At 37.3% G+C, this 13,710-nt stretch overlaps 1 protein-coding gene across 4 annotated transcripts in view; it reads left to right on the top strand.

The window, feature by feature from the left end:
• The window catches only part of LOC104587468 (kinesin-like protein KIN-7K, chloroplastic), a 79,426-nt gene extending 66,324 nt beyond the window's left edge, over positions 1–13,102 (top strand). For 3 of the 4 annotated variants that reach the window (XM_010245093.3, XM_010245096.3, XM_088897500.1), the window contains 9 exons: positions 274–456; positions 1,032–1,190; positions 1,340–1,573; positions 8,233–8,373; positions 8,470–8,595; positions 8,684–8,734; positions 8,941–8,988; positions 10,197–10,400; positions 12,370–13,102. In XM_010245093.3, coding sequence (XP_010243395.1) covers positions 274–456; positions 1,032–1,190; positions 1,340–1,573; positions 8,233–8,373; positions 8,470–8,595; positions 8,684–8,734; positions 8,941–8,988; positions 10,197–10,400; positions 12,370–12,924 — 1,701 coding nt within the window. In that variant the 3' untranslated portion in view covers positions 12,925–13,102. The remainder of the gene's footprint in view (positions 1–273; positions 457–1,031; positions 1,191–1,339; positions 1,574–8,232; positions 8,374–8,469; positions 8,596–8,683; positions 8,735–8,940; positions 8,989–10,196; positions 10,401–12,369) is intronic. The other variant, XM_010245095.3, reaches the window with a different exon arrangement.
• The last annotated feature ends 608 nt before the right edge of the window (positions 13,103–13,710 follow it).

Raw genomic sequence — 13,710 nt, 5'->3', positions numbered from 1 at the left:
GAAAAAAATTAAAAAGTTGGCTTCATATCTGGATGATAAGTAAAAGTGCTTCATCAATAAATCTATCTTGGCCAATGCTTTTACTAGAGCTTATCAACTAAAAGAAAAGAACAGAAGAAAAGCTTCTTTGAGAGTTTACCTATATGCATTATTTCTTCACTAAACTCATGCAAGATATATTTAAGTTTTTTATGTAACATTTCTTTATAATCCATTTGCCATAATGATGTGCATAATTTGACCAAATTCCTTTTCTGTGACATGATGTAAAAGTTAGAAGATGATCAAGTCAAGCTGCAATCAAGATTGGAGCAAGAAGAAGAAGCTAAAGCTGCTCTCTTAAGTAGGATACAGCGTTTGACAAAATTAATTTTAGTTTCCACAAAGGCTACACAATCTTCAAGGTTCCCTCAACGCCCTGGTCCCAGGAGAAGACATTCTTTTGGAGAAGAAGAGGTTTAGTGGCTGAAGTTCATGCAAATTAATAATTCTTTTCATTTGGATATAAATCTGTAAGAAATGGTGTATAATATGGCATTCTATTGGATGGATAGTTACAGATATTGTCCCACTCCTTGCCTGTTCACTTGAGTTTGAAGATAACTTCACTTTTAAATGACTGAAAGAAAAAGAATTCATCATCATCATCATCCAAACCTTATCCCAACTATATGGAGTCGGAAGCATGAATCCTATTTAGCCATTCCATTCTGTTAAATGTCATATCCATTGTTAAATTATGAGCACTTAAATTATTTCTAACTACTTTGACCCATGTCCTTTTTGGTCTACCCCTAGCCCTTCTAGCCCCTTCAACATGCAACAGATCAAATTTTCTTTCATTTACTGTTGGTGGTCTTCTATGAACTTGACTAAACCATTTTAGTCTGTATACTTTCTCTCATTTTATTGCCTATTGGAGCTACTCCTAGGTTCTTCCGAATGACATTGAAAGAAAAGAACTCGTGTAAAATTTTGTTTAGGTCTTATTCTAGTTCTAGTTAATTTGATTGCATTACCTAATTGTACAGCTTGCATATCTTCCCCACAAAAGGAGAGACTTGATCGTGGATGATGAAAACATCGACTTGTATGTTTCTACAGAAGCCAATGGTGAAGCCACGGATGATTCTTTTAAGGAGGGAAAAAAGAACCGAAAGCATGGACTGCTAAATTGGTTCAAGTTGCGGGTATGGAATAAATTTTTTTATTTAAAGAGATATGCTGAAACCTAGAAGTGTCACAAAAATAAATATTTTCAATTTATGCATGTGGCATTTTCCAGGTGCTACAGAAATATTCTTTACTTGATGCTTATATAATATTAATATTCTATTAGCAGAAACGAGATAATGGCTTCGCCACATTGACAAGCACAGATGGTGATAAATCAAGTGGGACGAAATCAATTACTGCACCTTCAACTCCTCGGGCAGAAAGCATTAGTTGTCCCACAGAACATAGAATTTCTAATTCTTTAATTACTGAAAGTACTCATGCTGATATTTTGTTGGAGGCTGGACAAGATAGAGAAGTTTGTAATGTTACTTTTTCTGGACAAGAGACACTTCTGGTATGTCCTTTAAGTAAATCAATTTCATTTAGAAAGCTAGTGGTTAATGTGGCAATAGCATAGAACCATATTTGCATCAAACAGTTAAGGAACTTCACTTAATTGTTACCAAGTTAATGATTTTCATTGAAATCTATGCAAGTTTGGATTGCTACTTGGGCTTGACAAGAAGCTTCTTTAGTTGGAAATCTTGGAAATATACAAATTGACAAGAAACTTCTTTAGTTAGAAATCTTGGAAATATACAAATCTAAAATTTCTTTTCATATTAATTTTTGGATCTCTCTATGCTTTCCTATCTTTTGTTCTTCGATTCTCCTTGAACTCTTACCTTCACATGTTTTTAATTTTTTCAAACATTAAAGCTCAAAGAATAGCTTTGTAGTGTTATGATCAAAAGAGGAAATCATCTTCACAATTTGTAATATCTATTTATTTTGTGCAAGATGTAAATCAGTTCTCTAATATCAAGATTAAACTTAGTGATTAGCAGAATAGAACAGATCTGAATAACTGTATAAGAGAGGAAGATGGCGAAGAAAAGTGGTAAGAGAAGAAGAAGTCGAATTAATCACCCTTCTCCTCTAACCCTATTTTATTAATCTCTAAAAAATTGATGATGACAAGTATACCCTTAAGTGAATGGCCAGCTTGGCAGTTACATAAAGAAAATAAAATAAGAACAAATAACAGGCCCATTAAGTGAGGCCCATCAACATAAAATAAAAGATAAATAAAGGATATCACACGAAAGGCTGTTAGGGCCCATTCGGCCCAATCTCTTTACACTCCCCCTCAAGCTGAGCATAGATGTCAATCATGCCCAGCTTGCTTATATAGTGTGTCAATTTACCCCCTAGGAACTCCCTTGGTCAAGATATCAGCCAGTTGCTCTTCTGATGTGATAAATGGTAAACAAACTTCTCCTGAAGAGACTCTTTCCCTTATGAAAATGCCTATCAACCTCAATGTGCTTAGTTCTGTCATGTTGAGTAGTATTATGTGCAATGTTGATAGCAGCTTGGTTGTCACAATAGAGCATCATTGGATCGTAGCCATAGTAATTCTGACACACCATGAGCCATTGCCCTGTATTCTGCTTCAGATGAGGATCTAGCAACTACTGATTGTTTCTTACTTCTCCAAGACACAATATTCCCAGCAACCAGAGCACAATAACCAGAGGTGGACCTTCTGTCATTAATACATCCTGCCCAATCTGCATCAGTAAAGGCTTCTAGCTTCATGTGACCATGCTTAGCAAATAGAATACCTTTCCTTGGAGTACCTTTCAAGTAGCACAGAACCCTTTCTGCAGCAGCTAGATGAGTATCTCTGGGAGAATGCATAAACTGACTGATTACATTGACTACATAGGAAATATCTGGCCGAGTCATGCAAAGGTATAATAGCTTCCCAAGCAGTCTTTGAAACACTCCCTTATCAGACAAAAGTTCACCATCTGTGGCAGAAAGCTTATGATTAGGATCAATGGGAGTGGAGATGGGTTTAGCTCCAAGTTTACCAGTTTCAGCAAGAAGATCAAGGACATATTTGCGCTGAGATATGAATATACCATCCTTAGATCGAGCAACTTCAATGCCTAGGAAATACCGAAGATCTCCCAAATCTTTGATTTCAAATTCAGAGTTGAGAAATGCTTTTAGTTTACTGGCCTCTTCAATGTCATTACCAGTGACCACAATATCATCATCATAAACAATCAAGAAGGTCACCAGAGACTCATTTCTCTTCAAGAACAGTGTATGATCAGATTGTGTTTGAATATAGCCGAAAGAGACGAGAGCAACCCGAAATCTCTCAAACCAAGCCCGAGGAGATTGTTTAAGACCGTAAATAGATTTGTGTAGTTTACACACCTTGCCTTTCATTTCTTTCCCATACACTCCTGGAGGTAGAGACATATAGACCTCTTCATGCATTTCTCCATTCAAAAAGGCATTTTTAACATTGAATTGGTGTAGGGGCCAGTCAAAAGTAGCTGCTAGAGAAAGTAAAACCCTGACTGAAGTCATCTTAGCTATAGGAGCAAATGTCTCAAGATAGTCATTGCCATACATTTGGGTGTAACCCTTAGCAACCAACCGAGCCTTAAACCTCTCAACAGAGCCATCAGAGTGATATTTAATAGTAAACACCCATTTACAACCCACTGGTTCCTTCCCTTCCAGCAAGTCCACAATATCCTAGGTATGATTCTTATGCAATGCATCAAGTTCGGTCATCATAGCTTCCCTCCATTCAGCTTGAGATAAAGCTTCCGGTACAGACCTGGGTATCACATGGGAAGAAACAGAGGCAAGAAAAGAGTAGTAGGAAGGGGAGAGAAGGCTGTAAGACAAGTGTTTGGAGATACAATGGGTTGTACACTTTCGCTTGCTCTTGCGAAGAGCAATAGGAAGGTCAAGGTCTGGAACAGTCTGAGATGGGTCAGTAGAGGGCTGACCTGTTTCCTCAGGAATGATGGGAGTGGCAAGATGCTCTTCTGAAGGAGTGGAAACAACCTGCACATGTCTGAATCTCTGCTTTTGGTACCACCTTTGGAGAGCAGGAACAGAAGCAGGAGGGGGAGCAGGGACATCAGGGGTAGGCCCAGTGGAAGAGGTGGACACCCCATTATCGGACTCACATGGGATGGGAAGAGGAACAGCTGGAGACATAGCAAAGTACTCATCAAATTTCTCCCCCTCAGGAGGAATACTAAAGAAGGGAGTCAGCTCTGCAAAGGTGACATCCCTAGATACAAAGCGGGTGCCACGAACTGGATCAAAACAGCAATACCCCTTCTGTGTGGAAGCATATCCTAGAAACACGCACTTATGTGCCTTAGGTTCAAACTTGTGCCTTTGGTGACTATGAATATGCATATAGCAAGTACACCCAAACACACGGAGAGGAAGAGAAAAGAGATCCTCATCCGGGAAGAGAAGACTAAAAGGGGTTTTAAAGCCAAGGACCCGGGAGGGCATATGGTTGATCAGAAAGGTAGTAGTAAGAACAACATCTCCCCAAAACTTTATAGGAACATGGGATGCAAATAAGAGGGATCTGACAACCTCAACCACATGCCTGTTCTTTCTTTCCGCCACCCCGTTTTGTCGTGGAGTGTAGGAACAAGAACTTTGATGAATAACCCCAAAAGTTTCAAGATAGGTGGAGAGGGTTCTCTCAAAATAATCCTTAGTATTGTCAGGGCGGAATATTTTGATACGGGTATTAAACTGGGTGAGGATGAGTTCATGAAAATTTTTCACAATAGTTGGTACTTCATCCCTAGATTTCATGAGATAAATCCAAGTGTAACGTGAATGGCCCCACACATCAAAGGATAAAGTACCTGTAACCCCCCATGGTTGGCATGTGATATGGCCCCCACACATCAGAGTGAACAATATGGAAAGGAGAAAATGATCTTTTATTGCTAATTGAATAGGAATGTCTACAATGCTTTGCCAGCTCACATGATTCATAATGAAGACTCGATAAAGACACTCCTTTAAACATATTTGGGAACAGATGACTCAAAGCAGAAAAGGACAAGTGACCAAACCGAAAATGACATAATAAAATTTTGTTAACAGACTCTGACACGACTGACTCTAAGGCAACTCCATGAGGTGGTCCCAAAGCTTGATCTGGTGTGTCCAGCAAGTATATTCCGTTCGCCTCATGGCCACTCCCAATCATCCTCCGAAACTGCAGGTTTTGAAAAACACAATGAGTGGGAAAGAAAGTTATGCTGCAATTCATGGACTTTGTTAAGCTACTAATAGATAAGAGATTTGTGTTATGCTTTGGGACATGAAGAACAGAAGATAAGAACAGGGTGTCAAGGGTCTTTATATCACCTTTACCAAAGATGGGGGCAAGGGACCCATCGGCAAGGGATATTTTCTCTTTCCTAGAGAGGAGGTGATATGAGCAAAACAGGTTAGATAGGCTTGTCATATGGTTTGATGCACCAGAATCAATAATCCAAGGGATTTTATGATTAACTGAAGCTGAAGCATGATTCGCAGAAGCACGAGTACCTGAGTGAGCAAAAGCCGATGAAGATGATGTACTGTTGGAAGGGTGAGTTGAAGAAACCGTAGCTTCCAGGTGATTTAGGAGCCTCCCATACTTCTCAAAATCCAGCTTCATTGTAGCCAATTGCTCAATAGTTGATTTTTCTTTGCTTTCCTTACTTCCCCCTTCAGGCATTGTAGCAGCATTAGCAGTCTTGGATTTTCCCACCCGACTGCCCTTCTTAGGGTTTGTTCTTAAACCTATCAGGAAGAAGTTCAGGATGAAGCTTCCAGCAGGTGTCCTTTGTATGTCGTGGTTTCTTGCAATATTCCACGTTTGCTCTCTTTTCTCAGTAGGGCCCTTCGGTTTCATTCCCGCATGTGCAAAATGTTCTGTAGTTGGACTCTGCAACTGCACCTACCGCCTACTCTCCTCACTACTTATCATAGCATATGCCTGTGAAAGAGTAACCTCATCCCTGGCCAAAATGTTTTGTCTGATAATATCAAACTCAGGGTTGAGTCCAGTGAGAAACTCAAACACCCTATTTCTCTCCACTAGTTTTCTATGCATTTCAGTATCTTTTTTACTCTCCCATACCAATGTCTCCATAACATCAATTTCCTACCATAGGGATTTTAGTATAGAGTAGTAGATTGCTACATTCTTCTCCCCCTGTCTCAGGTTCTTCACATCACTTTTCAATTTGTATGCTCTGGCTACATTTAGTTTCTGTGAATAGGTCTCAGTTACACTGTCCCATATCTCCTTAACCGAAGACATCCAGAGATAGTGCTGGCTTATATGGGGTTGCATAGAGTTGACTAACCATCATATAACAATATAGTTCTCTTGCATCCATCTTTCAAATTTAGGGTTTGTCTCTTCGGGTTTCACCTTGCTGCCTGTGAGATACCCGAGTTTTCCTCTACTACAAACATAGATTTTTATAGACTGTGCCCAAGCAAGATAGTTCGTCTCATCTAGCTTAATTGTGGTAACACCAGTCAAAACGGAATCTACTGAAGCAAGTCCAAAAACTGGCACCTGCTTGAACTCACTTCTGTATGCCTCCATTAATCAAACGGAAATCAAAGAATAGAAAATTTTAACTATGTAAACTTACTTGAAGTCAAACCAGAACTTGGGTGCTTGAAAAACTAGGGTTTTGCTCCGTCCAGCAAATGAGAGGAAGAGAGAAGACTCTGCCGCACCCACCAGACTAACCCAAACTCTTCCAAACCTGAACCGCCCTTCTTTAGCAGTCACAAGACACCTTCCAAGCACAGAGCGCCACACCCAAGCTTCACCTTTCTTGGTAACCTTGAAAAACTCTAGTTGGCTAGGGTTTTGGGCAGCAGCAAAACAGCATCACTTCTTGGCAAAATCTGACCAGAACTAAACTCTTCAAACCCTTCTACCAACTAGGCAAGTTATTCTCTATACTATAGAGAACCTATCTCTCCATACACTCTCTTGATTTTAGAGTGTTTAGGAACAAAGAAAAAAGAAGGAAGAGGAACTGAACCTGCTCTGATACCAAGATGTAAATCAGTCCTCTAATATCAAGATTAAACTTAGTGATTAGCGGAATAGAACAGATCTGAATAACTGTATAAGAGAGGAAGATGGCGAAGAAAAGAGATAAGAGAAGAAGAAGTCGAATTAATCACCCTTCTCCTCTAACCCTATTTTATTAATCTCTAAAAAATTGATGATGACAAGTATACCCTTAAGTGAACGGCCAGCTTGGTAGTTACATAAAGAAAATAAAATAAGAACAAATAACAGGCCCATTAAGTGAGGCCCATCAACATAAAATAAAAGATAAAATAAAGGATAGCACATGAAAGGCTGTTAGGGCCCATTCGTCCCAGTCTCTTTACAGTGCATATACTGGTAGAAATGCGTTTTGGTTTGGCAATATTTCATAGTAATTTTGTATATTGCTACTTAGATTTTGAAGTTCTATTGCAGAAAGGGTGTTGGATGCCCTAACTATGTACTTTTGTTTCTCTATGGGTGTTTTAGTTGGCTTCATAATTTCATTTACGTTAACAAACAATTGGAATTAGTCACTTTGGATCAAACATTTCTTTTCTATTTTTCTTCTTTTCTTTTTTTTTTCTTTCTTTTTTGCCAAGAAACCCTGGTTTCATCTATTCTCTTATCTCCATTGTACTAAAGTGTTTTCATAGGAGACCTTCCTGTGCAATAAAATCATTGAATCAACTTGATATTATGCTTTAAACTTAATAAACTCTGTATTTGGTGTTGGTAGATGGCAGATAATCTAATTATATTTCTTTTTGAATCACATGTTCTTTTCTCATAATTTTTTATAGTTGCCATTGACTCATATGTGTTACAAGGTTTTGCTGAGTAGTGTGATGGATTATGTACAAAAATTCTAAGGCCAGTTTAGGTCTCAAGTTTCTAGATCACTGAAATTTCCCCCTTCCAATGAATTTCATTTGCAGCACTATTTTGGTGTGTTCCTGTAATGTTGCTGTCTTTTGAAGCTAGTGGTGCTTATAGGTTACAACTTACAAGTTAGCCATAAGATTTATGTGAATGTTATCCTACTACTCTGTAAATTTTATTTAATTTTTTTTCTTATTTGATGTCAGACCAGCATAAAAACAATGGACCAGATTGATCTATTAAGAGAACAACAAAAGATCTTGTCTGGAGAGGTGGCACTTCACCAAAGTGCCTTAAAACGCTTATCAGAAGAGGCTTCTAACAACCCTAAGAAGGAACAGATCCATGTAATAACCTCATTTTTTTCTAATTTTTATCTTTCTGCATGGCTTTGTCATGTTGATTTGCATGGAAAGCACATTTGATGGTCTTTTGAATTTAAGGTGGATATGCAAAAGCTAAATGATGAAATCAAGGTGAAGAACCAACAAATAGCTTCCCTTGAAAAGCAGATAGCTGTTTCCATCATGGCATCTCAAAACAAGATGGACACCTTGGAGCTGTCACAGGTAAAAGATAGTGAACTCCTAAGTCAAGTAGACTGTTTATATGTGATAATGAACTTATTGTTCAGCTGGTTATCATTTTATGCTGCAGTCTTTTGCTGAAGTGGTGGCTCAATTGAATGAGAAGTCCTTTGAACTTGAGGTGACTTTGATTTGAATTCTATCAAACTGTGAATATGGCATTGTAAACATTCAAACTACAAGTTGAACAAATTAATTTTCCTTCTTTACATATTTTTCTATCCCTATCTATGTTGTGTGTTCTATGTTCTGTAGCCTTGAGTATTTGTCATTCTTCTTTCAAGAATCTGTGACATTTGAAGAACTTTACTGCACTGTTTATTTCAGGTGAAGGTTGCAGATAACAGGATAATTCAAGAGCAGCTTAATCAGAAGGTACTAAAACCATTAGAAATAGTGCATCTAGATCTTGCTGATAAAAAAAAAAAGCGCATCCAGAGTTTTCTTGGTTCAAAAAAAAAAAAGAAAAAGAAAAATCATTCCCAAGGATTAGAATTCCATTATCAATGGGTATGTCATGCCAGGGAAGAGGGAATTGGAAATGTAAGTCAGTAATAATCAGTGGTATTGAAGAAGAAATACAATATTTGAGGAAAATACTGTATTTGGCAAGAAAATATATGAGGAGAATACAGTATTTGGCAAGAAACACAAAAAATAAAAATAGATGAACAAACCATTGTTAAATTAATGCCTAATTGATTTTGGATGCAAACTTTTTTACAAGTCTTTGTGTTATCTTTCACTGGGAATCAAGGAAATTGTCCGTTTTGGTTTAGAATAGAAAAGGCCATTACCCAATGTTGGTCCTAGCTATCTGGGTCATGGGTGGGGTAGACTAGATATACTCCTAATCTTTGTCCTTTTTTTAGATAAAGTAGCCGCCCTCAGTCTTGAACCTGCATTTTTTTTTATTGGAAATGGTAATTTTCATCAATTAAGATAAGAAGAATTAGTACATTGGTCCAGTTCCCAAGAGTAAGGAAACTGACCCCCAAAAGACTTCTAATTTACAATTCAGCCCAAAAAGAGTTTACCCCTGTGCTTTGTTTGGCTAAAGTATCCACCAAACTATTTGCAGATCTTCTCACCCAACTAGTGGAAACACTCAATTCCCTTGAAAGACATCTAATTTCCTTCATAGTTTTCCTGCGGGTCCAAATCCCTAAGCTGCCTGTTTGAAGCCACCCTATAATCAATTTGGAGTCTCCTTCCTCTTTAATTTGTTGAAGGTGCAATTGTATTTGCCAACTCAGCCCTTGTAAGAGGGCTAGCACTTAAGCTCTTAGGGAGTCACCACCTATGCTTTCCGGCCCAAGATTTTATCATTGCACCAAGTAATGGTCCCTATAATACAATTTCAAATATTTCCAAATAATAAATAGACAAAGGGTTTCTTTCTTAGTTAAAGTCACTTCTCTCGTGAAGATTTAATTTTGGCAACATCTCCTAAATATTCAAAAAATTGGCAAAATTTATCACTGTTGCCTAAAATATTGATGATACTTTGGAGATGTATCCCTGGTCATGAGAAAGCTTGGCAGTACTAACTGATTTTGCTATCACATATCCTTTTCTTTCAGATCTGTGAGTGTGAAGGATTACAGGAAACAATTGCTTCCTTGAGACAACAGCTGTCTGAAGCATTGGAGCCAAGGAATTCCAGTCCAGTGACAGCACATTCACAACATTATGCTGAAGGGAGAAGCTTCCAAGAAGAATTTGGTCTAAAAAAAATAAATGCAGTTTTGAGAGATGCTAAAGAAGACTTGCTGCTACAGTCACAGGTTTTAGTTATATAATCTGATTATTGGTTTTTAGTCTTAGCTATTTGAAGCCAAACTATATCATTTCCATGCAATTTTCATACAGAGGTTATAATGATCTGGATTTGTAACCAAATCTCCACCTCATAGTTGTCAAGGCAGTGCCTAGGTGACAAGGTGCCCTTGGAGGGTTGCCTTGCCCAAACGCTTACATGCCTTTTTGCAAGGGGTCACATAATATTTTTATTTTATGATATTAAAAAATTACAATAGGCATTATTAAACTCAATTATTAATTTTGTGGGTTTATGATATATGTTTTTTTTTTATAATTTGTATTACTAGTTTCTTTTTATTATTTTTCTTGTTTGTTTTGGTTCAATCAACACACAAGTTGGTGGACGTTGTCTTGAACCTTTTCAAGACTTCAAAACCTGAACCATTTGGTAAGGAATAACTTGAAGATTTTATCCAATAAAAACACCTGAACAACCAAGGCAATCTTCTACTTTTTCCACTATTTTCTTTTCTTCTTTTTTCAAGCACAAAATTAAGGACTCCACCCCTTCTCCATTTTATTTTCCAAAGATTTTTTTTAATATTTTATTTCCACTCCTTCTTTCATGAGGATTATTTGGCAATTGCTAGTTAAAGATAACTACTAGTAGCTATGAAACCTAGGAAACTACCTTAGGACTTATATTTTTAATTTTAAAAAACTCATCGGCAAGGCAACACCTAGGCAGCTATGCAACAAGGTGCCACCCTGTCACTTAGCTTTGCCTTGGCACCTTGAAAATTATGCTCCATCATGGTTAGTTCCTATAATCATATTTAAAAGGTAATTCTGTATTTTTGGTTATGAAAATATATTTTATTGCAGTTGTAAAACACACTCAATAGCTAATTCTGTATTTTAGGTCAGGAAAATATGCTATTCCAATTGGAAACCAGTTGGTCCTTATCTATCACACATGGAATGGAACTTGAAAGTTCGTCCTACTGTGTTCTTACCCCCCTCGCCCCTTAAAAAATATTAACTGTCGTTTCTTTTTCTGCCATTGATGTCTATGCTATGGTATGCATTGATGTTGAAAAATTAATATGATAGATGTCCCACTACCCTATTATATTACCGAGGATGTTAGTACTATGCGAATTCCAAATGTAAAAAATGTACCAACCTGCAATTGATGATGAGTGTGAGGTTAGAAACAAATGGAGATAACTGCAAAGATTACAGAACTACAGGTCATTACATGTATACATAATGTTTAGTCACTAAAATGTGAAGGAAGAGGAGTCCAGGAAAAAACTTAAATGTTGATTTTCAATCTCAAATCATGTTGCATCTAGGTGATCTGCCCTCTTTTGCATTTATAGTTTTTGTACAACTGACATTGCACAACTCAGCCAAATAAAAAAGCATATTAAAATCCTCTAGATTAGAAGTATGTAACTACAGAATTTAATGCACTCGAACTATATTTTGATATTGACGTGAACCCTGGAGCTGTATTAGTTTTAGTTAACCATTCATGTAACTCTGAAGATACTGAAAGACCAAAGGTATGTCAACTCAAGATACTGAAAGACCAAAGATAGTTAACCACACCTAAACCTTCATAATACACAAGATTATGCATTTTACTGTTTCATAGCCCATTACTCTCTTAACATACACAACCACCATACCATAGTGAATTTTACCTGTTACTGCGCATAAGCTTAGTTTTACTTTGAGCCAAATCACTGAAAGGCGGTATCCATCTTAGGGAGATATTTAGTATAGAGTGAGAGGGGTACATAATGACCTTTTTTTCTTTTTGAGTTGCAGAAGGAAGTGCCTTTGTTATGATATTTTTCTTTTTTCTTATTTTTTTTTTATTTGATGCATCAAGTTGATAGATATTGTACTAAAGATATCTAGTTTGCAGGTGAAACAGCATTTCCTGTTAACATTGTTAGTGCTTTCTCTTTTCTCAATTAGGCAAACGAAGCTGAAGAACTGAAGAAGAAAGTGGCTGAATTAACAGAAACGAAGGAACAACTTGAAATCAGAAACCAGAAGCTGGCAGAAGAGAGCTCCTATGCCAAAGGGTTGGCATCTGCTGCAGCCGTGGAGCTAAAGGCGTTAACAGAAGAAGTTGCCAAGCTCATGAACCATAATGAAAGACTAACTGCTGACTTGACTGCACTGAAAAATTCCCCTGCCCAGCGGAAATCCACTGGCGCGGCTCAAAATGGAAAAAGGAATGTGCATATCAAGAGACATGATCAAGGGGGATCAACCGCTGACATCAAGAGAGAACTTGCCATGAGTCGAGAGAGAGAATTGTCATATGAAGCTGCTCTAATGGAAAAGGATCGAAAAGAGGCAGAGCTTCAGAAGAAGGTAGAGGAGTCCAAACAAAGAGAAGCTTATCTCGAAAATGAACTTGCAAACATGTGGGTTATGGTGGCAAAGCTGAAAAAATCCTATGGAGTGGAGAATGATGAGCATACATCTTTGAATGATTCAACAGCTCCGACAAGATTAAAATAAAAGATTGTTTCAGTACCATGTGTAAGTGAAGAAGAAAAAGAGAAAAAGAGAAAAAGAAAAGGGAAAAACTAGAAAGTTTCTCTGATTGCAAATTGTGGTTATTCCGTTTTAATACATCTCTCCAGCTATTTTTGTAATGTTGGGCGGCTCTATTTTTAAGGTGATTCTTTCGCTCTCATCCTTCTATAGAACTTGGTACCAGAACAGTAGCTGTGTTTGGTTGCGAAGAAAATCAAAGAAAGCAAACGAAAAATCTAAAATAAAGAAATCACTAATTTGGCTGCCACTGAAAAGTGAGAACCTTACAAATTAACAAACCATCTTCCTCGAATTGAATTCATTTTTTGAAGGAAATTTTACTGGAGATATTTTGTTTAAAATTGCTTTTGGACACGTTAGAGCAACATCTTCATGGTTTGGCTTCAATGCCAGAAATTTGTCGGAGAAATTCCATGAGAAAATGGTGAGCCTGATAATGTTTTGATTCATCGCAGGGTACTGATTGGCAGTTTGGCACACATATATTGTTGCTTTATCTGAAGTTTTGCCTTGCATCAACATCCCTATGGTGGTCAATTAGTCTTCATAGCTGTTGATATAAGACGATAATATTGAAAATGATAAAAAGTAAGTGCATAGTCATTGCCTACAGATTTACATTATTAATATTGTATTTTGGGAATAATCGATTGAATTGTGGTAAAATCTCCAAACAAAAGTAAGAAGAAAGAACAAAAATAAATGAATAAAAACTAGGAAGGAAAGTAGAAACGAAAAAAAAAATCT

This window comes from Nelumbo nucifera, chromosome 2 (assembly GCF_055504915.1).
Source record: "Nelumbo nucifera cultivar China Antique chromosome 2, China Antique-T2T, whole genome shotgun sequence".
Taxonomy (NCBI): domain Eukaryota; kingdom Viridiplantae; phylum Streptophyta; class Magnoliopsida; order Proteales; family Nelumbonaceae; genus Nelumbo; species Nelumbo nucifera.
The sequence above is the reverse complement of the archived record's forward strand: the minus strand, read 5'-3'. Positions and strand labels throughout refer to the sequence as shown.